Source organism: Ostrea edulis, chromosome 5, assembly GCF_947568905.1.
Source record: "Ostrea edulis chromosome 5, xbOstEdul1.1, whole genome shotgun sequence".
NCBI lineage: Eukaryota > Metazoa > Mollusca > Bivalvia > Ostreida > Ostreidae > Ostrea > Ostrea edulis.
In genome coordinates this window covers 63,056,916-63,081,968 of record NC_079168.1, presented here as the reverse complement: position 1 = coordinate 63,081,968, position 25,053 = coordinate 63,056,916, and the positions used below count along the sequence as shown (strand labels likewise).

Here is a 25,053-nt window from a genome sequence, read left to right as displayed (position 1 = left end):
TTCTTGTAAGTTATGTAGATTTGTTGTTCTTGTAAGTTATGTAGATTTGTTGTTCTTGTAAGTTGTGTGGATTTGTTGTACAAATAAGTACAGGGTGTTTTACTGTATCTTTTCAGAATAATTAGACTTTCGTATAAACTTTACTGTTGTGTAAAGATATACTAATTATGTTATAAAGGGTAAAGTGAAGGTTGTCACATTGGATGTTATATGAGAAGTCTAGGAAGCGTTATGCTAAGTAGCTGTCTGCAGCCTACGATTTTGTATTGCAGGCCTTGGGTTTTGACCTTGTGACAAGAATAAATCTTGCTGATCTTTCTTATCATCTGGAACAAGAAATGTTGGCAGCAGATGAAGAGAATGCAATCTACCAGGCAGCATTTGCTTCTTGTCAGCAGGAAATCATACACCTAAAGTAGGTATCTCATAATACAGGTTTGATTTTACTTTATTATGGACAAAGAGAGATAACTCTTGTAATTTGTTTCAGATCCTCTCTAGAACAACAAGTGTGGGCTACTGACAAACTTAAACAAGATCTGACAGAGGCCAACTCTCGTAATGCACTTTTGGCAAAAGAAGTGGATGAGAGGCATCTACAAATAGAGCAGTCAACAGAGAAGAAACTGAGGTAAAACTCGTGAGAGAACTCAGAGTTGATCACCAATTCACATCCATTATTAAAACTTTGCATACCAAAGAGATTCTTATTTTAAAAAAAATTGCACATTACTTATAACACATTCAGGAGAATTTTGATTCAAATCAAAGATACTTATTAGTAAGTACAGTGGGATTTTGACTGAGGCATCTGACACCTAGCTCCCTCTAGCTTAATATCATGTTATTTGTAATGAATGTGAAACTTGTGTAGATATGTAGAGATTTAGATGACACATACAGCATTTATTTTTTGGGCTATGGTGCTTATTTTATTTCCCCTTCTGCATGAACATGAAAACAGCTAGACTAGATCTGGCCTGGATTTCTTGATTTAAAAAAAGTGAAGTCGGTCTGAGATTTTACTCGAATTTTGACTGTTAAATAAAAGAAACCTCAAACTTAAAAGTTTGAGATTTTTCCCCAAGAAATCCAAGCTAGGTGTCTCAGCACATTCAGAAAAAGCTGTAAATCACTAGATTCTTACCCCCTCCCCCCCTTAAAAAAAACCCTCCTCCACCCAAATCCCAGGTATGTTGTAGTGGGTATTTGCAGTACATCATATTTATGGGATATTGTAGAAGTCTAGGGGACTATTGAAAAGGTTGTCACTAATATGAGAATTTTGCCAGAATGTGTGATACAAGTTATGTAAATTCATTAAACAAAAACGCTGAAGTAACAAACATTATAAATGATGCAAGTTAATAGTGTATGTAGAGAAGTTATTAAATCAATGTGTATACAGTGGAGCCTCGTTAATCCGGACACTTTGGTTCCCAGCAAAATCGTCCGGATAAATGAAGCGTCCGGATAATTGAATCGCATATTTTCTAGCTTTGACTAAGTAACCAATATGTGCCTACTTTATTGATGCATAGTGAATTAAACACATTCTATCATTGGATTTGACCATTTGCATTAGTAATTAAATTATGATAATGTTAACATTTACATGTATTTCAAAGCACTAAAATTTAATGTACATGTTCAGTGTATTTGCCTGTGCTTACAGTGTACGTGTACATACGTATGATCCCTACAAATTAATATACAAAACTGTGTACCGTATGCACTAAAACAAATAATGAAGCACTTTATGTAACTATAAGTAAATAAATCATTAGTAACTAACATAATCATTTACACTTCAAACATTTCATCACACTTTTACTTCTTAAAGAGGCCGGTAATTTCCATCTGTCACGATTCACGGGTTCGGCGGTCTGTTAAAACAATCTTCATCGTCCAAAGTTGATATAAGAATTTGTGATTATCATGTCAGTTGACAACATTCTTTAACCAAAATTCCATCTGCCAGAGTTTATATTTCTTATTTTATAATTATCCAAGACAATATCGGGAGAACAAAATCATTTAAGCTCGTAATATCAAGACCTACTACTGCTTTGATCTAGTCACGCGCACCTATTATTTTCATGATGCGATAATAACGGAACAAAACTCGGTTAAAACTAACATTACAGGTACATACAGAATTTAATTGTCATTTTCCTTAAAATGGTAATTTTCTCACTTCTACCCAAAGTTTAAAATTTCGAAAGCAATAAAGCTCTACAACATCGTAACAAGAATCAATCGTACACAGGTACATTCTACATGCGCGACATTCTAAACGTTAAAAACTTATACTACATGTGCATGAACATACATGTATATTTCACACCAATCAACAGTATAAAATCCAGAATCGATCTACACTCTTTAGATTTGAATAAGCCGATATCAATTTACGAATCAGTACAACTGATATGTTTAGCAGTTAAAAAATTATCATTACGGCATGATGTTTAATTTATTAATACTATTAGGCTATTGATCAAGACTGTAAATTAATATACTACAGATTTATTTACAAAATTCAACACTACACGCAATAAAGATCTTATGTGCGAAAATTGGCAATACAATGTCTCGATCGGCACGTGGTATCTAACGGACTTATCATCACACACCACCTAATTGGAGGGAGGTGTTGACAGGGTACAGGTAATCGCTTCAATTAGACAGTTTGGCTTGTTTTCTTTATAATTTACGCCTTGCTAAAATTGTCCGACACAGACCTTCCCTAAACAAATTACCGTCCGGATTAACGGTACAATTTTCAATGCATTATAACGTTTTGTAGTAAAAAGTGACCGTTCGGATCCGGAACGCGAATTTCCGGATTAATGATGCAAAATAACGTATACAAATTCCTTTCCCTAGAAAAATCGTCCGGAAGGTGAAGCGTCCGGATTAATGGCGTCCGGATTACCGAGGCTCCACTGTATATGAAATTGAATTTTTAAATTGATCTTTATCAGGATATAGTAAATGTCAGAATAATTAAGTCTGCCATTTTATGGAATGTATTTTAAAAATGTTGTTATTTTTCACAATAAACTTTAATTCAATTACCTGTGCAACTGACCATGTGTAACATTCCATTCACAACACACTGAAGATTTTTAATTCATCAATATCGGGTTTACCTATACAGTGGAGTTTAAATCTGACATTATTTTCAACAATAACTGACATTATTTTATGAGGGGAAGTCAATATGATTATAAACAAAACTGTCAAAAGTAAACAATCTGAAGTGTGCATACCCAAATCTCTTCCCTGTGTGACCATGTATAGATAAATATACTTAAGGTGAGGGCAGGCCATTGGTTTTGTCAATATTTGCATCTTTATGCTTACGAGAATAAGCTTACTCGCTGTGCATTTGTCTTTAAGAAATTTAAAGATAATGCTGGATTATATTCAGTGTTACTATATCTCTGATGGTAGAAATGTGTCGCAGTTTAAGAGAGCATCATTATTTTTATGATTTAACGACTTTCCACTTTAAAAAAGGTAAGGTGATTTTAGGAAGACCCCAAGAGAAATTTCAGTTTATATATTATTTTGAGGGAAAGTATAGCAGTGAGATGAACCAAGTGTAAATTATTCATCAACATTATTGGAATATTTCTTCAATTTCCTTGTCATGGCTTACAAATGAGAAAGAAAATGATAGATGGTATCTGTTGGATGTAGCTCAATAGAGAAGAAGTACCAAGACCAATTAAAGGGCCTTCAGTCAGAGTTAGAACAGGAAAGGGGTCAAGTCAACTCCCTGAAGAACCGCCTGGACTCAGAGAAAGAGAAAATAGAAGAGGAGGAGAAAACATTAAAGCTCAGGCTAATGGCTAGTCAGAAGGTAATTAGTGAAATCTTAGTCTGATGGCTAGTCAGAAGGTAATTAGTGAAATCTCAGTCTGATGGCTAGCCAGAAGGTAATTAGTGAAATCTCAGTCTGATGGCTAGTCAGAAGGTAATTAGTGAAATCTCAGTCTGATGGCTAGTCAGAAGGTAATTGTAAAATTAATTCAGCTTTTGTTGAGTCAGAAGATGAGAGGTAAGCAGGATGGAATATTTGGGTTATTATATATCTGTAAGGAGTAAAGATTGGATCCTTAGATCAGGGTCTAGTGAATTTTCTGAGCCTCAGGTTTGTCCAGTATTTACCAACTGCTATCTGTTTATTGGTCAGTGTTTTGAACTTCTCTAGAACCGCTGGGCCATTTCTGCCTCAGATCACCATTTGGTGATTGACAAAATAAGTTTATCTGTGAGATTATACTAGGAAAATACTGATCATAGGCTGAATTCATTTCAGAGATTTATTACTGCAAGGTTCACAAAACTTTTATATAAGAATCTGTATGATGAATATTTATGATTGTATCATAATACATGGGGCAAGCATGGGATGTTTAGCATTACGTGTAGAGTTTTATGTACACATATGGGGGGGGGGGGGGGGGGGGGGGGGGGGAGCATTGGAATTGTTTTGACAGGAATTTATGAATTTTGTTTCATTCTCTGATGTTGTGTAAAAGTCCCTTTATGAATGATTTTCAGGATATGGAGAAGATGGAGAGAGAGTTGTTGGAGACAAATGAGAAGTTAGCAGAGAGCGAAAAGCTAAATACAAAATTACAGAAAGACTTTGAGAGAGTGATAGAACTACAACAAAAGGTAATGGTAGAACCCTTTTTCTCAAAATTTTTCTTTCATTTATAATGTGTATGATATTGTATAATATGTGTACAGTTTTATATATCATGTGTACAGTTTTGTATATCGTGTACAGTTTTGTATATCGTGTACAGTTTTGTATATCATGTGTACAGTTTTGTATATTGTGTGTACAGTTTTGTATATTATGTGAACAGTTTTGTATAATGTGTACAGTTTTGTATATCGTGTACAGTTTTGTACAAGGGCGAGTCTATAAGTAACCAACCTATCCCATTTTCGAGTGACCGTTTCGATTTTCATGCCTTGTTTCAATACATGTTTTATACCTGGGTACAAAGTTGCATGCGTATAAAGTTATTCTTTAATAAGATATTGAATGTCAAACATGGCTAGTGATGCAAATTTTAAGGCATGCTTTTCATCTAAAGTTGAGCACCATGCTATAATTCTTGTATTTAAAAGTTAAAACAGGCAAGGAAATACACGGCGATTTAGTCTATGTTTATGGGTCTTCTGCACTATCTTATACTCAGGTTAAATTCTGGGAGTTCAAACGCGGTAGAACATCTTTAGAAGATGAAGCCAGGTCTTGATGCTCACTGGATGCCGCTGCCGAAGAAATGTGTAAGAAAGTTCGGGATCTGGTATACTCTGATAGGCGAATTCAGGTGGAAGAAATAGCGCAGACATTAGGCATTTCACATGGTAGCGTTTCAACAATCTTGTATGATCGTTTAGGTATGTGCTAGCTAACAGTCCGTTAGGTCCCCAAATCCCTTAGCGATGAGCAAATGTCAACCAGAGCATCAGTATACAGCGCCTTGTTGAAGTGTTTTAGGTCAAAAGATGATTTTCTTTTGCATCTGATGACTGTAGATGAGACTTGGGTTCAATATTATGAGCCAGAGAATTAAGCTCAGTCATCAGTGGGTAGGGCCTGGGTCCCCGAGGCCAAAAAAGTTCAAGACGCAACCATCTACTGTCAAGGTGATGGCCACAGTATTTTGGGACGTAAAAGGTGTTATTATGTTGGACTTTTTACCCAAGAGAAATACAATAACTGGAGTGTACTATGCAAACTTGCTAGACCAGCTGAGAACCGCCAACCGTGAAAAAAGCCAAGGTAAACTCTCTAAAGGTGTTTAGCTGCAACAGGACAACGCGGAAGTCCACACTTGCAAAGTTGCAATGGATGCTGTAAAACGAAACGGGTATGAATTAATACCACATCCTGCCTATTCGCCTGACCTAGCTCCTAGAGACTTCTTCCTATTCCCAAACTTGAAAAAGTATATCTGTGGACATCATTTCCGGTCTGACGAAGAAGTTGTAATGACAGTTTAGGAGTGGGTCAATGGAAAGGACCCTGACTTTTTCATTTCTGTGCTGATGGCACTTGAACACTGTTGATCCAAGTACATCACACTGGAGGGCAATTAGATCGAAAAAGAAGAGGTGGATTTCAAACGGAAATAAGTTAGGCTGGTTACTTATTGACTCACCCTTGTATATTGTGTGTACAGTTTTGTATAATGTGTACAGTTTTGTATATCATGTGTACAGTTTTGTATAACGTGCACAGTTTTGTATAATGTGTACAGTTTTGTATATTATGTGTACAGTTTTGTATAATGTGTACAGTTTTGTATCATGTGTACAGTTTTGTATATCATGTGTACAGTTTTGTATAATGTGTACAGTTTTGTATATTATGTGTACAGTTTTGTATAACGTGTACAGTTTTGTATAACGTGCACAGTTTTGTATAATGTGTACAGTTTTGTATATCATGTGTACAGTTTTGTATAACGTGCACAGTTTTGTATAATGTGTACAGTTTTGTATATTATGTGTACAGTTTTGTATAATGTGTACAGTTTTGTATATTATGTGTACAGTTTTGTATAATGTGTACAGTTTTGTATATTATGTGTACAGTTTTGTATAATGTGTACAGTTTTGTATATTATGTGTACAGTTTTGTATAATGTGTACAGTTTTGTATATTATGTGTACAGTTTTGTATAACGTGCACAGTTTTGTAAATCATGTGTACAGTTTTGAATGTGTGTACAGTTTTGCATGTGTACAGTTTTGTATATAATGTGTACAGTTTTATATAATGTATACAGTTTTGTATAATGTGTACAGTTTTGTATATTGTGTGTACAGTTTTGTATGTGTACAGTTTTGTATATTATGTGTACAGTTTTGTATAATGTGTGTACAGTTTTGTATGTGTACAGTTTTGTGTATCATGTGTACAGTTTTGTATATCATGTACAGTTTTGTAAATCATGTGTACAGTTTTGTATGTGTGTACAGTTTTGCATGTGTACAGTTTTGTATATAATGTGTACAGTTTTGTATAATGTATACAGTTTTGTATAATGTGTACAGTTTTGTATATTGTGTGTACAGTTTTGTATGTGTACAGTTTTGTATATTATGTGTACAGTTTTGTATTATGTGTACAGTTTTGTATAATGTGTGTACAGTTTTGTATGTGTACAGTTTTGTATATTATGTGTACAGTTTTGTATAATGTGTACAGTTTTGTATGTTATGTACAGTTTGTCTAATGTGTACGTTTTTTTAGCTCACCTGAGCCGAAGACTCAAGTGAGCTTTTCTGATCAAAATTTGTACATTGTCGTCATCGGTGTTGGTGTCGTTGTAAACTTTTCACATTTTCATCTTCTTCTCAAGAACCCCTGGGCCAATTATAATCAAACTTGGCCAAAAGCATTCTTGGGTAAAGGGCTTTCAAGTTTGTTCAAATGAAGGGCCATGCCCCCTTCAAAGGGGAGATAATCACAAAAATAGGATGGGGTCATTTAAAAATCTTCTTCTAAAGAACCACTGGGCCAGAAGAGCTGAAATTTTCATGAAAGCTTCCTGACATAGTGCAAATTTAAGTTTGTTCAAATCATGATCCCCGGGGGTAGGTTGGGGCCACAAGGGGGGATCAAAGTTTTACATGCAAATATATAGGGAAAATCTTTATAAATCTTCTTCTCAAGATCCAATGAGCCAGAAGAGCTGAGATTTACATGAAAGCTTCCTGACATAGTGCAGATTCAAGGTTGTTCAAATCATGGCCCCTGGGGGTAGGTTGGGGCCACAATAGGGGATCAAACTTTTACATAGAAATATATAGAGAAAATCTTTAAAAAGTCTTCTTCTCAAGAGCCAATGAGGCAGAAGAGCTGAGATTTACATGAAAGCTTCCTTACATAGTGCAGATTCAAGGTTGTTCAAATCATGGCCCCCGGGGGTAGATTGGGGCTATAATAGGGATCAAAGTTTTACATAGAAATATATATGGAAAATCTTTACAAATCATCTTCTCAAGAACCAATGAGCTGAGATTTACATGAAAGCTTCCTGACATAGTGCAGATTCAAGTTTGTTCAAATCATGGCCCCTGGGGGTAGTTTGGGGCCACAATAGGGGATCAAAGTTTTACATGGGAAATTGTGAATAAATAGAAAAAACCATTAAAAATCAACCTCTCAAGAACGAATGGGCCAGAGGAGTTGAGATTTACATGAAAGCTTCCTGACATAGTGCAAATTCGAGTTTGTAAATATCATGGCCTCCAGGGGTAGGTTGGGGCCACAATACGGACTAAGGTTTTAGATGTAAATATATATGGAAAGTTTTCAGATATGGGCCAAGGTAACTCAGGTGAGCGATGCGGCCCTTGGGCCTCTTGTTATACTTTAGTGGGAGGAGTATGAGACCTCGGAATTAATGTGTACGTTTTTTTATACTTTAGTGGGAGGAGTATGAGGCCTCGGACTTGATGACACCAGAACAACAACGATCACACCAGGAGAAACTGACCAGAACTACCTCAGAAAATCAGGTCTTTAGCCACCAGTAGAGAATAAAACTAATTAGTCTCTGTGATAATGAACTGTATTTTTTCGCTGCTTTATATATATCTCATCATGATTTGCTCTTCCAGAAACTCAAGGACATGAATGATGAACTGACAGCTCAGGTTTTGGAACTTCAGCAACAGATGAACTCCCGCAATAAAAGTGAGCACTCTGGCAGCCAGACCCCCAATTTTGGGTCGCGTATTCCCATCAGGGAGGGGTCCTTCTTGTCCGACTATGTTAAGACCAAGCGAGGGGTCCGCTCCTCCGTGTCCTCAGGTAAAGTGTCTCTTCCTCCACCTGTAATGTGGACTAACAGAAACCTCAGAGGGCGTGGCTTTCTCCTCCTTGTACATTGTATGTATATGCAGAAAGCACTTCTCACTGTTTATTTCCTACCAGTATACACCATACGAAATTCATGTTGATATATATTATATGGAAATACATGACTGTCCTTTTTCTTCACTTGCTTACACATGAACTTTGAACTTTATTCTTCCCTACGTTTAAGTGTAAACAGTTGTTGAACTGTATTATATACATGTATTCTTAACATTTCACAAAGACGTAGAATTGAAAGCTATGCCTGGTGTATATCGCTAATGTAAAGCTCTTCATTCTGCTTGTGAGAAATTGACTGCGGATATAACCATGCATTTGAGGACCTAATCATCTATTCCTATTCTTTGATGTATAGAACAAAAAAACTTTGCACAAATTATATTATTGAATTTTATATGCAATAGTTCTCACTGGAATTCTGCACAAGTAACTTACACTAAAAAGCACATTGATTTACAAGACTTAAAATCCGGAAAATAAACGATTTTTGTTAATTCAGACTAATTTGTTGATGATGTGAAATAAGGATTTTTTCCCTGATGACAGAGAACTCTGAGGATGAAGGATTATACATTCCTAACCACCCCGGGAGGGTCAGAAGACGTCTCCCCTTGGCCCCTGCTGACGACGATGACACCTGTAGTAAGTACAGGATCGTTTTAAATTTCTCTTTGTACACAAACACATTGTCATTTCTTTTCTTTCTCCTCTTTTTTCTTTTTCTAGACTCAAGAGCCATTACTTGAGTAATAGTGTTATAATTTGCGTATACTATGCTGAAATATTAGTCATTGTTTATTGACTGGTGGTGGACGAGCTGGAGACGAATGTACTATTAGTCAAACCCTGACTACTATTTCAGCATAGTAGATGTAAATCATGACATCTCTCTTTTGAATGTTGTTTATAAACTAGCATCAGGGTGTATTGCAGAAAGAATAACACTTTTCCTAGATAAATTAATACATACAGAGCAAACTGGATTTATTAAAGGTAGATATATTGGTGAGAATATATGATACACTTCATAAAGTATCTCGATGTGAAGCATCGCAGTTCATACCCTCATGTATTTATTAATTATACCCCCCGGACGAAGTTCTGGGGGGTATATAGGAATCACTCTGTCTGTCCGTCCGTCTGTCTGTCTGTCTGCAGATTCGTGTCCGGGCCATAACTTCTTTGTTCTTTGACTTAGGCATACCATATTTGGCACACAGGTAGATCACCATGAGATGATGTGTCGAGTACCTTCATGACCTCTATATGACCTTGACCTTTGACCTCGAGATCAAAATTAAAGGTTTTTTTTACAATGGATGTGTGTCTGGGCCATAACTTCTTTGTTCTTTGACATAGGCATATCATATTTGACACATAAGTGTATCATCATGAGACGATGTGTCGAGTACCTTCATGACCTCTATATGACCTTGAACTTTGACCTCAAGGTTAAAATTGATTATAGGGTTTTGACATAGTCATACCATAAGACATGGGTGTATCACCATGAGACTATGTGTCATGTACATTCATGACCTCTTTATGACCTTGACCTTTGATCTCAAGGTCAAAATTATAGGTTTATGCCATGGATTTGTGTTCGGACTATATCTTCCATTTTCTTCTACAAAGGCATACCATATTTTGACACTCAGGAAAGAGGTAATTTATACCTATTAACAACACCCTTTGGGAGATAGGGGTAAGCGGGGGGGTATTCTTAGTGAGCATTGCTCACAGTACATCTTGTTTATTTCTGTAATATCCTCTCGCAGTATGGACCTGTGTTACCTGGTTAACTGGTTGAGCCGTGATTTGATGACCTTGTAATGACAATTAACAAATCTGCTGGGTTCAGTATTTCAGTAACACGTAAAATCACGATTAAATATACGGTATGTGATACAGGTGTGAGCAGTATACAGAGTGATAGAGATTACATAGAGATTCTAAAGAAGGAAATGACAGACCTTAAGATCCATAATGAACGGGAGAAAAAGGACCTAGAACAGAGTCACAGGAACGAGATCTTGCAGCTGGAGGAGAAATTTCAGGTGGAGAAGGAGGAGCTACGGCAGAGACTGAAGGAGGAGCAGGTCAGATTTATAGAACATGCAACAATGAATGCCCCATATAGTAAAATGTACTTATATTTCATATATCAGTAGTCAAATTGGCTTTGATTATCAGTCAGGAGTATAATGCAAACATGTCATTAAAAGATAAGACAAAGTCATATTTTGTTACAATGAGTTACCTCTCTTAGCTCCTGTCCTTAATCATTTACCGTGTGGTACTCTTTCCTTTCATTCATAACTCAGACAGGTGAATTCCTCCTTACTTCACACCATGTGCACCACAAATTTTCACTGGTACACCAAGAAATGTTTGTTTCATCTAAAAGCTAGCTTAATCCAGAAAAGTATTAAAAGTATTCAGAAAAGTGCAGAAAATTGTTCATTTCACTCAAAAATGTAAATAACATCTCAAAGTTGCAAGTGAAATACTACTAGTCTACCCCTGCTACATGTCTTCTTTCACAACTGTTTATTAGAGTCTGCGCACTGCATCTTCTTTTACATAATGGAATCCCTGAATGCAACGTATATTGGTGGAAAATACAAAACACCAAAGATTTCAGATGAAGTCAATGACCCTGCATAAAAAAAACCCAATAACGAAAATGTTAGGTATTTAATATATATATATATATTCAACGAAATAAAATAAACAATACACAAAGTTAAAATTTTAACACAAGCGCTTTCATTTCATAATCCTCAGGCGTTACATTTTAAAATAGTTTTGAATATATATATATATATATAGATGCATATATATAAATATCTTATACTGGACACTGTGATTTAAAAAAAACAAACCAATTTGGATATATATATATACACATTGATCACGGATCCCTGAATATACCAGAGGTGGGATCAGGTGCCTAGGAGGAGTAAGCATCCCCTGTTGAACCGCCATGAGCCCTATATTGTGATCAGGTTAACCGAGTAATCTCTAGTTAAAATCAGTGAGTAAAGAACGGCCCAACAATTGGTATGAACATTTAACACAAATGATAGGTTGTATGTGTGTGTAAGATCACATGTTTGCTTTATGCCCCTAACTGATTATGATGTTATTATATAATCACTATGTTAAAAAAATAATATAATTTTCTAATCAATGCTTCACGTTTTTTATTTTGTGATTGGGAAACTTTGAGTGACTAATAATCATGTGCTCCAACATCATCTTGTAATAGAATATGGAAATTATAGTGCTATTGAGAAATGACTTTAGATGGAATAGGGACATACTTACAGTCTATAATTGCATTCAACTTGATGATTGATCAGATAGGGATGACATTTGCTTGATGGATATAAAAGCTTGGGGCAGATCTACCTTGGTGTATAGAGTTACATAACGTTGCATGAAAAAAAAAAAAATGGCAAATATGTTAACAGTCGGTCTCATTACATACGCTACTGTTTATCATTCATGGATTAACTATGGAGTGAAGTTGAATAAATATGTATTTTCTGTGGTCTTTGTGAGAAATTGCAGAAGTTGGTAACATCAAAGAGATGAAAAATTTTGGTTCATTTTTTTCTCATATATAGTTTTATTTTTGTGCCTGTAAATGTAAATTATGTGCATATTGAGATCACACGTTGTTTACACAAGGATGACTGTTATCCCTGACTACGTACATTCAGTCCTAGCAACCAAAGGCAGGATCAGTTTGAATTGGATTTAAAACTTGTCTCTGAATCAGCATAATCTTTATGAACATTAGGACAAACTTCTGAAGGATAACGAGAATAAACTCCAGATGGACTTCCAGACCAGGTTAGGGGAGTCCAGTAGGAATTATTCCTCTGCACAGAAAGCAATGGAAGAGGAATTCCAGAAGGAAAAACAGGGAATCATTGACAGGTAAGGAATCTCATGTTGGCCGAGCTTCAGGGATGACACGCAGAATTTAATGGCATCGCTTAATATATAATAATGTTTTCAGCTTACAAAAGGAATATAAAAGAGAACTGCAGGCCCAGATCTTACAAATAGAAAGTGAAAATAAAAAAGATGAGGACTTAGAAAATAAACTAGCCTGCTCATTGGAGGAAATTCAGAATTTAGTGCAAGAAAGAAATGACTTGCGGGAACAGTTATTCTTCCAAAAGGAGGAACTCTCGGCTCAGTATGAGCAAGAACAGAGTGATCTCAAAGATGAACTTGAGTCCACTTTAATGGGTACTGAAGGTGCAATAAATGAATTGGAGAAGGAAAAGGTGCAATTATCTATGAAAATAGAGGACATGTCTCGACAGTTTGAAGTAGAAAAGTTAAAAATCCAGGACGAGTTTGAAAAAGAACTTCAGAAACAAGAGAATGAATACAGAAGAGACTTGCAAGATTTTGAGAATATCTTTGCACAGGTAAGAAATTTCTGAAAATATCTTTGCATAAATAAAATCTTTGCATAAACAAGATTTTTGAGAATATCTTTGCACAGATAAGAAATTTGTTGAAAGTCTTTCTGCAATGGGATGTTGAAATATCAGCTGAATAACAATTGCAGCTACAGAGTGTTAAATTCCCTGAGAATGCTGTAAATACAGTGTTAAAATCCCTGTTAATGTTGTAATACAGAATGTTAAATTCACTGTTAATGCTGTAAATACAGTGTTAAATTCGCTGTTAATGCTGTAATACAGTGTTAAATTCACTGTTAATGCTGTAATACAGAGTGTTAAATTCACTGTTAATGCTGTAAATACAGTGTTAAAATCACTGTTAATGTTGTAATACAGAATGTTAGATTTACTGTAAATGCTGTAAATACAAAATGTTGAATTAATGGTAGATGCTGTAAATACTGTGAAATTATTCACCCGGAGACGTTGCTTCAGTTTCCGTGTCACTCATGGTGATTTCAATTTCATCCATAAAATCTGAGAAACAGATTGCCCAGGTGTCAAGTAGAATAGGGAGAAGTGTGGAAAGAATTGGAGTTTTTGTTAGATGTAATTGTTAAAAGATAACTCACTTAACAAAAATGAAGAATTTCAGTAATTGTTACAACAAATTCCAGGGAGAAATGGCCTTGAAAGGAAAACTTAGGGATGACTTTTATGAGCTTCTGGAAAAGCACAAAGGGGACATTATGGATACGCAGAAGGAGTCAATGATGAGAGATCTTCAGAAGGAGAGATTGTCCATGGAAAAAGCTTTCGCCCATCAGAAAAGTCAAATGGGTAAGATTTCAGAAATGTCTCTGAAATTTTGAAACATTATAGTTGCAAAATTTGACTCTTTAGATAGATGAACATTAGAACCTTATAATTAAAAAATCATTCTGTTTGAATTTGACCAAAAAATAATATATTTAAAGATAAAGGATTTGAGAGGGAAAAAGAGGAACTAGTGAAGAAATATGAGGAGCAGGTGCAATTTCTTCGGCAACAACTTCACAACCTGGAGGACAAGATGGAATCTGAAAGAGAGGCTCTCTCAAGGAAGTTTGAAGAAGAGAGGATGGGACTAGAGGAGGAACTAGCATGTGCCATCAGAGAGGAACTCCAGGTAAGGTTCAAAGTTCAAACGTCATGTCACTGGATTTGACTTGTGTGCCTTTGAAATTTAGATTTTGTTTTTACACCAAATGCATTTACTATAGAGACACAAAGAAAGACAAAGAAGAATGGCAAAACAGGTGAAATATTAAGTGTGTGGTGCATGTTTCAATGCTTCACATTCATTCATTAGTTCATTGGAACATCAGACCAATCATGGAATCATTTAGGTGCATTGTGAAATCAACATTATTACTAATGTTGTTGTGGAATGTAAAATGAAATGAATTATTTGCTTTGTATTCATTCTGTAACATTCATGTCAATTCAGAGTCTGTATCATTCATATTCTGTGTTCATAAACTATAGATAGATGGTCACTCAATACAAGAGTGTGCAATTTTGCACTTGAATATAAAATATTTGTTTGTGATTTTGTTTGTTGCATTTCTGTTTATTTCTGTAATTGTTTGATTAACACTTACAGAAACAGATGTTAAGTGGTGGTGTAGATGGCTATGATATTTGTTGTCTAGGATGAGTATGTGAATCAGATAGAGAAATTGCAAGAAACCTACAACCAGGAGAGGAAACAGCTGATGCAGCAAGTCAACGTGTTACAACAGGAACTCGACAAAGTGTATATAGAAATCAACAAGGAGTCCAAGACTACCAAAAAGATCGAAGAACTCAACAGGACCATAACAGCCCTACAGAAGGACAAAATACTGGTGTGTATAGCCCACAATAGCTGTAAACCTGTAATACAGTAAAACATGATTATAAAGAATAATACAATAGAACTTGCTTATACAGAACAACTATAAACCTGTGATACAATAAAATATGATTATAAAGAACAGTTGTAAACCTGTAATACAATAGAACATGCTTATAAAGATCAGTTGTAACCCTACAATACAGTAAAACATGATTATAAAGAACAGTTGTAAACCTGTCATACAGTAGAACATGATTATACAGAACAGTTGTAAACCTGTCATACAGTAGAACATGATTATACAGAACAGTTGTAAACCTGCAATACAATAGAACATGATTATACAGAACAGTGGTAACCCTGTAATACAATAGAACATGATTATACAGAACAGTTGTAACCCTGTCATACAGTAGAACATGATTATACAGAACAGTTGTAACCCTGTAATACAATAGAACATGATTATACAGAACAGTTGTAAACCTGCAATACAGTAAAACATGCTTATAAAGAACTTTTGTAATACAGTAAACATCCTTATGATGAACAATTGTAAACCTGTGATACAGTCATACACAATTATAATGAACATGTTTACAACAAGTTTATGCTAATTGTGAAGTGATATTTATTTCCCAATGAGAGTAATATAACAAAAATGTTATATTGAGTATAACAAAGTTTATAAATGTTGGTTATAATTTTATTTTCACTGGCCCTTGAGGTTTGCTATAATTGTGTATTACTGTATTTGAATACATGAGACCAAAGTTTCAAAGTTTAAGGCTATGAAATATCAGGAATTCTTTTTCAAAAGTCTTTTATCATGTTAAGCTAAATACTGCTATGGTTGCAATAGATAATGGATTCATATTTTGTACATAATTTTGTGAAATGATATGAATATGTGAGAACATAAAACATGGGTACTTACACTCCATGTGAAGTTGTAATAAATAGATTTTGAGAATTTTGATTTATGGAGAGAAACTTTCTGTGAATTTGATTGGATATAAATTTATTATGTTCCCCAAACAAAGTTTGGGAACATATTGTTTTTACTCTGTTTCTTCTTATTATTATTATTATTATGTTCCCCAAACAAAGTTTGGGAACATATTGTTTTTACTCTGTTTCTTATTATTATTATTATTCTTTTTCTCCGGTACTTTTTTGTCCGGTAGTGTTCTCAGAAACTACAAAAGGGATCGATATGAAACTTACCAGGATGATAGTATAGCGTTTGTAGATGTGCATAGTGATAGTCATTTTGTCTGCACGTGCATGCACGCGCGCGCACGTGCATTGCAATTTTGGTACAAAAAATGGAAAATCAGAATATTGAAGGAATCGATATAAAACCTAAATAGGATGATAGTATATCATTTGTACATATGAAAAATAATAGTTATTTTGTCAGCACACGCACACATGCGCGTGCATGCGCATTACAAAATTTGTACACTAACTTTGGAATCAGTCTAACTTTTTTGTTGTTCATTGAAATGGCTTGAAATTTATATCGTAGGTAGATATTGAGACCCTTAACTGATTTGCATGGTCAAAATTACCAATTTGCACGCGCATGCATGTGCGCTTCATTTTGATTGGATAATACTAAAACGTTTGTAACTATCTTATTTATAAAGCGAATGAGATGATATTCACAGCATAGGTTGACAATATGTGTATCGACATATTGGTGTAACAAAAAAATGCCCACGCGCATGCGCGTGCAACGTTTTTTAAATGTTCAATTTTTAAAGGACGACAACATTTTTGTTTTTCTTCAAATTCTATTGATATTAGGGGTTTTGATGTGTCTTGGTACTCCTTACAAATTGCTGTGGTTAGAATTACTGCTCATCACGTGCATGCACGTGTGCTGATTTCTGATTGGACGATTTTAAAATCGCTATAACTTCCTTATATTTGTTGGAAACGTTATGAAATTCATACTGTGGGTATATGATACAAATGCCTGTTGAACGACATCAACAAAAATTCGGAATCATACACGCGTGCGCGTGTATGCACGTGCAATGCTTTCTTTCATTTCTTGGTACTGAAATGACCATATTGAACGTACTACATGTAATTAAAGGCTAAAATAAAATGATTTTTTCCTATAGATTCACAAGGACATCACTTTTTAATTGGGGGAGGTTTGGGGAACATCTGTAACGGTCCCCGTTACAATTAGAACTAGTTATTATTATTATTATTCTTTTTCTCCGGTACTTTTTTGTCCGGTAGTGTTCTCAGAAACTACAAAAGGGATCGATATGAAACTTTCCAGGATGATAGTATAGCGTTTGTAGATGTGCATAGTGATAGTCATTTTGTTTGCACGTGCATGCACGCGCGCGCACGTGCATTGCAATTTTGGTACAAAAAATGGAAAATCAGAATATTGAAGGAAGCGATATAAAACCTAAATAGGATGATAGTATATCATTTGTACATATGAAAAATAATAGTTATTTTGCCAGCACGCGCACGCATGTGCGTACACGCGCATTACAAAATTTGTACGCTAACTTTGGAATCAGTCTAACTTTTTTTGTTCTTCATTGAAATGGCTTGAAATTCATATCATAGGTAGATATTGAGACCCTTAACTGATTTACATGGTCAAAATTACCAATTTGCACGCGCATGCACGTGCGCTTCATTTTGATTGGATAATGCTAAAACGTTTGTAACTATTTTATTTATAAAGCGAATGAGATGATATTCACAGCATACGTAGACAATATGTGTATCTATATGTTGGTGTAACCAAAAATGCCAACGCACACGCGCATGCGCGTGCAACGTTTTTTAAATGTTCAATTTTTAAAGGACGATAACGTTTTTGTTTTTCATCAAATTCTATTCATATTAGGGGTTTAGATGTATCTTGGTACTCCTTACAAATTGCTGTGGTTAGAATTACTGCTCAGCACGTGCATGCACGTGTGCTGATTTCTGATTGGACGATTTTAAAATCGCTATAACTTCCTTATATTTGGTGGAAACGTTATGAAATTCATACTGTGGGTATACGATACAAATGCCTGTTGAATGACATCAACAAAAATTCGGAATCATACACGCGTGCGCGTGTATGCACGTGCAACGCTTTCTTTCATTTCTTGGTACTAAAATGACCATATTGAACGTACTACATGTAATTAAAGGCTAAAATAAAATGATTTTTTCCTATAGATTCACAAGGACATCACTTTTTAATTGGGGGAGGTTTGGGGAACATCTGTAACGGTCCCCGTTACAATTAGAACTAGTTAATTTGTTGTTTTCCACATAAACATTCCTTGTTACTGTTTTTTTTTATTTCGTCAGTGTGAGAGGCCAAATGGCAAAATGTGAAATATATGTTGTGATTGGGATTATTGGGATATTAATATATACTTGCATATAAATCGACCCATGTGTAACTCAGTCTCAGACCATTTTTGAAAGAAATTTTCAGGAAAGTGACATTGGCTCTTATAAGTCAGATTGAAATTTTAATCAGCCCCTTTTATTGTTTGACAATGATCGTCAAATATCTCAATTAAGTTGTACGACAAAAAAATTCAGGCAGTAGTATATGCATGTAAGTCGGACATAGACTTCAGAATTTTGCTCCAAAAATGACTTATATGTGAGTATATATACAGTATATCTTGTATATTTTAGGCAGAGAAAGCTCAGTCTGAACTCCAAAAGGCTCTCCAGATGACAAAACTTGCCATGGAAACAAGGATTTCAGAGATTGATGAAGAGAAAGCAAGTGCTGTGAAAGCAGTGAAGGCTGAACTGGTAGAGACATCAAGGGAGGCAGGAAAACAGAAGGTATGGGTAGTGTAATGTAGAAATACATGTGTGTGTGTGTGTGTGTGTGTGTGTGTGTGTTCAAGTTTTGAGATCATATGTTCCCTTATATCTGTTATGACAGTTCTATAAGTTGGGAAATTTTCAGCTGCAAGATCGCAAATATCTTTATTTATGATTAAAGAAACTTTTACAAGTGATGATGTTTTATTAATGAACACAAGTAACAGAAAATATCATGAGATCTAAATTTTCATGAGTATTCACTCAGTGAAAATAAAACTTATTTACTGTGCTGTAGCTGAAAATGAATGTTTGATTTGAATTTAAGGTTGATCGATCCTCATGTGATGTCATAGGTTTTTGCAAAAATCTTGATAATCTAAACTTTGCGCATGATAGAAATATATCTTTTAAAGGAATTTTATTCACTGGATATAATAAAAAATCACGTCAACTATTAACATCGCAAAAGTTTATATTTTCCAAAGATAATTAATTATTTATGACTAAAAAAATTTTGTCAAGGGCAATAACTCCTATGCTGGAATTTCCTCCACTGGATGTCTATTATACATTGGTTTCCCTAATATCCACAGTTAATATATACATATTTATGAATTAGCAGTTTTTTTTTAAAACTGTTGATATCTAAATTTTGTTATTTCAACAAGTTCTTATCTATTTTTATTATTCTGTTTAACGAAAATGTGTGATTTTCTGATGTTGATGTATACTTCTGTTTTTGTATGTTTGACATCTTTAAAAAGGTGGCAACATATACATTTTCTTTGGTTATTGATTAAATTAAACTATATTGAGTGGAAATTAATAAAGTTTTTCCACTTTTAACCATTAATATTGATAAGTCACATGAGGATGGAGCTACCTTAATAGCAGCTGTGTAACTACATGTATTACATGTCATGTGTGTCTCAGTGTTTGATTATTTTTTTCTTACTTGTTTCTCTCAGACTGATGTGTTGCAGTACTTTGGTGTGTTTAATCATTATTTACATGTCATTTATGTAACATATGTTATGAAGTTCATTAAAAACTATTGCATGCTTTTCTAATGACAAACCTTGTATTGTAAAAAGGCAACATTAGATGCTGTAAATAGAGAAAAGAAGCTCTTAGAGAAATCTGTAGAAAAAATGCAAAAGGAATTATGTGAGATGCAGAAAGAAGCGGGCAAAAATTCTGGTTCACAGGTAAAGATAAAACAGAGAGTTTACGAAAAAGTTGAATATTAAAATTGATATTCTCTGTATGCTTCTTGAATAGACTCGGCAATGGATATTCTCTGTATGCTTCTTGAATAGACTCGGCAATGGATATTCTCTGTATGCTTCTTGAATAGACTCGGCAATGGATATTCTCTAATATTCTACATTGTTTTCTCCTCAAAGGAGAAGATTATTCGTTTAGAGGAGGAAAACAAGTCTCTTCTTGATGAAACAAATAAACTGAAGTATGAACTGCAAAAGTACCAGAACACAGTCATACCAGCACATGCACAGGTATCAAGTTTATAAATAGAGGAAATTAGTGGGGAGGAGGGTTTATATAGAATTCATTGGATAGAAAAAGGAATAACTTAGAATTTACAGATATAATTGATATTCTTAGTAAAAAGAGTAGCATTCCCCCCCTGTGCAATTATTGGATGTTTCACCATTCGATTCTAACCTCACTTTTTCTCACTCCTGTGCACGGAAGCATGTGATAGACAAAATACAAGAACGGAACACATTCCTTGAGGACACACTGTCAGCAGCACAGCACAAACTGACTCGTGTGGATGATAGAGTCGATAAACTAGCCAAACAGAAGGTACCCGCCATCGCAAATCATCTCTTATCATAGCATTCAGATCTATTCTTATGATCATAAACCAGTTTCTTCAGTTTCTACTCCATTCCACAACACATTGCTCCCATGAGTGCTCAAGCTCGCGTGACATCATACTACAATAGTCAACCTCATGCTACAAATGGCTAATGCTACTCTCATGCTACGTAGCTAATGCTAGAAACATCTAATGCTACTCTCATGCTACAAACAGCTTATGCTACGTACAGTTTATGCTACTCTCATGCTACGAACAGCTCATTGCTACTCTCATGTTGCAAATAATAGTCAAGCTGGTAAAAGACCAATACTGTAGATTCCTAAATAATCATCACAAAATTTAGTGAGAGGCACCACTCATGGAATTAAATTACTTGTTTTTTTTATCTTTATATTGCTGAAATACATGTAAAAAGTCTTGATCAACATTCCACTCACAAATTCATGTTCTTACGGTTTGACATCTACGAGTCATTTTGTGATCTATAAATACTCATATAGAATACAGAATCTACAGTATATGTGTACTTGGGTCAGTATGCTTCCATTCCAATATTTTAATATTTTGCTTTTTCTTAGTTTTTTGGTTTTTTTTTTTTTTACCCCAGTAGCGTCCTCCTTAATTCAGCATCAAGCAAACAAATGATAAAGATAAAACACTAAATCTGTAAATTTCATGCTACTTGTTTTTCTGTATGTATTGTATGTACATGTATGTATTGTATGTATGTATGTAACCCACTGCTGTTGTGTGTGTATTGTATTATGTGTTGTATGTATGTAACCCACTGCTGTTGTGTGTGTATTGTATTATGTGTTGTATGTATGTAACCCACTGTTGTTGTGTGTGTATTGTATTATGTGTTGTATGTATGTAAACCACTGCTGTTGTGTGTGTATTGTATTATGTGTTGTATGTATGTAAACCACTGCTGTTGTGTGTGTATTGCGTACTCTTTATTACACATTAGTGATAAATATTGAGGTCAAAGAAATTTTGTGTATCCTGTATGTTTCAGGTGAAATATGAATAATGTTGAAACTTATGTTCTTCTGTTTTTCAGCTTATAATACATGTAAAACATTCAAATATGCCCCAACATGGACAAGTCCTGCAGGGGGTATTAGTCCCATTAGGACAGGTCCAGTTATTTTTGTGAATGACATATTTTGTAGTTCTAGCTTATGGTCTCTTGAGTTGTGATCTTAATTTTAAAGACACTTGCTACAAACAAAGTTTTCTACCTCCTTTTGAATTGTCCCAATTTTTTACATTTTTACTTTTTGTTTTTGTTTTATTTTTACAGAATCTGGGGATTTTTGAAAGTTTTTGTTACTGTGGAGTTATATTTATTGATACTTATTGACCAACATGATGCAACTAAAGCAATTTTTTATTCAGTGTGTGAAAAGAATTCAAGCAATTACAGACAGAGTGTCTATACAGGAAAGCTCTGACAACAAATACCCAGTAAACACTGATAAAACTCTGACAACAAATACCCAGTAAACACTGATAAAGCTCTGACAACAAATACCCAGTAAACACCGATAAAACTCTGACAACAAATACCCAGTAAACACTGATAAAGCTCTGACAACAAATACCCAGTAAACACTGATAAAGCTCTGACAACAAATACCCAGTAAACACTGATAAAGTTCTGGCCACAGGCAATTGCATCGCTTGGGGTAGAATTTACTATATAGTGAATTCGACCCCAAGCGATGCAATTGCCTGTGGTTCTGGCAACAAATACTCAGTAAACACTGATAAAGCTCTGACAACAAATACCCAGTAAACACTGATCATTTGAATTCAGTTTGTAATGTTGCTATTTTTACATGTTTTTATTTATTCACATTTTGGACAGAAATATTTGAAAACAGAAGTTTGATTTGTTTGTATCAATTAAGTGTCCTTAAACCCCAAGGTCAAAGAATCCTAGTGTTGCTCCCTGAGGCTGCTCAATGTGTCATCGATATCCTCTTCAAACGATTGCTTGGTGTTGGTATTGAAATAAGCATAACAACATAATTATTGTGACTACTGAAGAATTTTGCCAAACCTTTTACAATATTGGCTAATGGCTACTTGGATATTGTAAATAATTGCACAGGATGAAGTATTGATATGTCAAACAATTAGCCTCTTGGTTATTTACTGCCATATATGTAGTAGACTTTCTTTAATAGCTCAAAGAAATATTGGTTTGTTGAGTTGTCATTGACGTTCAACTTTCGACGTAGAAAATATTTCATCCATGACTGTAGTACTAGCTGATTCCATTTCAATTCTTTTTTTCATTTAAAAGTTTCAAAACTTAACAAAAGAATATACAGGTCACAATACTCTGTAGATAGAACATATTGTTGGAATCTGTAGATAGAACAATTGTTGGAAGTTTTATCTAGTATTTTTATATCATATGAAAATAGCTCTTTTAAAGTGGCTAATAACTATTAAACTACATGTATTTGATATTTTTCTGCCCATGTCATGAAATGGTCAAACATATAGTGTTTATGACCTCTCTCTGTTTGGACCTTTTCTGCTGTACTTGTAGATTCTGAGCGACAGTTCTTGCCCTTTTTAAATTATTTATTATTTTCCAGACATTTTTTGCAGTGCTTATAGATTATTAGCTAATATTTGGTATATTTCTTTATATTGATGACTTACAGATCAAGTTTGGAGTCTCATGTTGATTGACCTGTTTTCACCAAAGTTATTGCCCTTAGACTTTGAATATTTCTAATTATTCACTGTTTTCTGGAGTTTTTAGCTCACCTGAACCGAAGGTTCAAGTGAGCTATTCTGATCACATTTTGTCCGGCGTCCGTCTGTCTGTCTGTCCGTAAACTTTTCACATTTTCGACTTCTTCTCCAGAACCACTGGGCCAATTTCAACCTAACTTGGCCAAAAGCATCCTTGGGTGAAGGGCTTTCAAGTTTGTTCAAATGAAGGGCCATGTCCCTTTCAAAGGGGAGATAATCACAAAAATGCAAAAATAGGGTGGGGTCATTTAAAAATCTTCTTCTCAAGAACCACTGGGCCAGAAGAGCTGAAATTTACCTGAAAGCTTCCTGACATATTGCAGATTCAAGTTTGTTCAAATCATGGCCCCCGGTGGTAGGATGGGGCCACAAGGGGGGATCAAAGTTTTACATGCAAATATATAGGAAAAAACTTTAAAAATCTTCTTCTCAAGAACCACTAAGCCAGAAAAGCTGAGATTTACATGAAAGCTTCCTGACATAATGCAGATTCAAGTTTGTTCAAATCATGGGCCCCTGGGGTTGGATGGGGCCACAAGGGGGGATCAAAGTTTTAAATACAAATATATAGGAAAAATCTTTAAAAATCTTCTTCTCAAGAACCACTGAGCCAGAAAAGCTGATTTTTACATGAAAACTTTCTGACATAGTGCAGATTCAAGTTTGTTCAAATCATGGCCCCCGGGGATAAGATGGGGTCCCAAGGGGTGGATCAAAGTTTTACACACAAATATATAGGGAAAATCTTTAAAAATCTTCTTCTCAAAAATAGCAAAGCTGTGATTAATCATATTTATATGGAAGCATCTTCAGGTAGTGTAAATTCAAGTTTGTTCAAGTCATGCCCCCAGGGGGTAGGGAGGGGCCACAATAGGGGTTCAAAGTTTGACATTGAAATATTTAAAAAAATATATGTTCAAAAATCTTCATCTCAAGAAGAGCATAGTAATGATTAGTCATTTTAATGTAAAAGCATTATCAGGTAGGGCAGATTAAAATTTGTGGAATTCATGGTCCCCTGGCGAAGGTTGGGGCCACATAGAAGATCGATTTTTTTTTTGATTTTTTTTTTTTTTTTTACATGGGAATATATAAGGAGGAGTGTTTAAGAAATTTTACATGGGAATATATAGGAAAAAATGTAGATAAATTTTCAATTTTTTCTGCTCTTGTTAATTTTGCATCCAAATAAATCTAGTGATATAATTTCATTTTTGTCTTCATTTATAAATTAAGAAGAAGAAAACTCGCCGTCGATTCCTTTTGAACAACTTGGTGAATATCATTAATCTTGGCACCAAAAATCTTTGACTGAAGGGCATTCAATTGTTATAATTACACACTTAATGCACATATTTACAAC

The 25,053-nt window shown here is 34.8% G+C and overlaps 1 protein-coding gene across 9 annotated transcripts in view; it reads left to right on the top strand.

The window, feature by feature from the left end:
- LOC125648904 (ninein-like protein) overlaps positions 1-25,053 on the top strand; it is a 93,416-nt gene that overhangs the window by 50,539 nt on the left and 17,824 nt on the right. For 3 of the 9 annotated variants that reach the window (XM_056165064.1, XM_048875942.2, XM_056165068.1), the window contains 18 exons: positions 273-415; positions 491-631; positions 3,709-3,871; positions 4,576-4,692; positions 8,476-8,565; positions 8,668-8,860; positions 9,473-9,568; positions 10,838-11,025; positions 12,735-12,874; positions 12,957-13,377; positions 14,034-14,196; positions 14,334-14,524; positions 14,619-14,654; positions 15,051-15,245; positions 18,923-19,078; positions 20,158-20,271; positions 20,470-20,580; positions 20,780-20,893. In XM_056165064.1, the coding sequence (XP_056021039.1) occupies positions 273-415; positions 491-631; positions 3,709-3,871; positions 4,576-4,692; positions 8,476-8,565; positions 8,668-8,860; positions 9,473-9,568; positions 10,838-11,025; positions 12,735-12,874; positions 12,957-13,377; positions 14,034-14,196; positions 14,334-14,524; positions 14,619-14,654; positions 15,051-15,245; positions 18,923-19,078; positions 20,158-20,271; positions 20,470-20,580; positions 20,780-20,893 (2,772 nt within the window). The remainder of the gene's footprint in view (positions 1-272; positions 416-490; positions 632-3,708; positions 3,872-4,575; positions 4,693-8,475; positions 8,566-8,667; positions 8,861-9,472; positions 9,569-10,837; positions 11,026-12,734; positions 12,875-12,956; positions 13,378-14,033; positions 14,197-14,333; positions 14,525-14,618; positions 14,655-15,050; positions 15,246-18,922; positions 19,079-20,157; positions 20,272-20,469; positions 20,581-20,779; positions 20,894-25,053) is intronic. The other 6 variants (XM_056165069.1, XM_056165065.1, XM_056165066.1 and 3 more) reach the window with 6 other exon arrangements.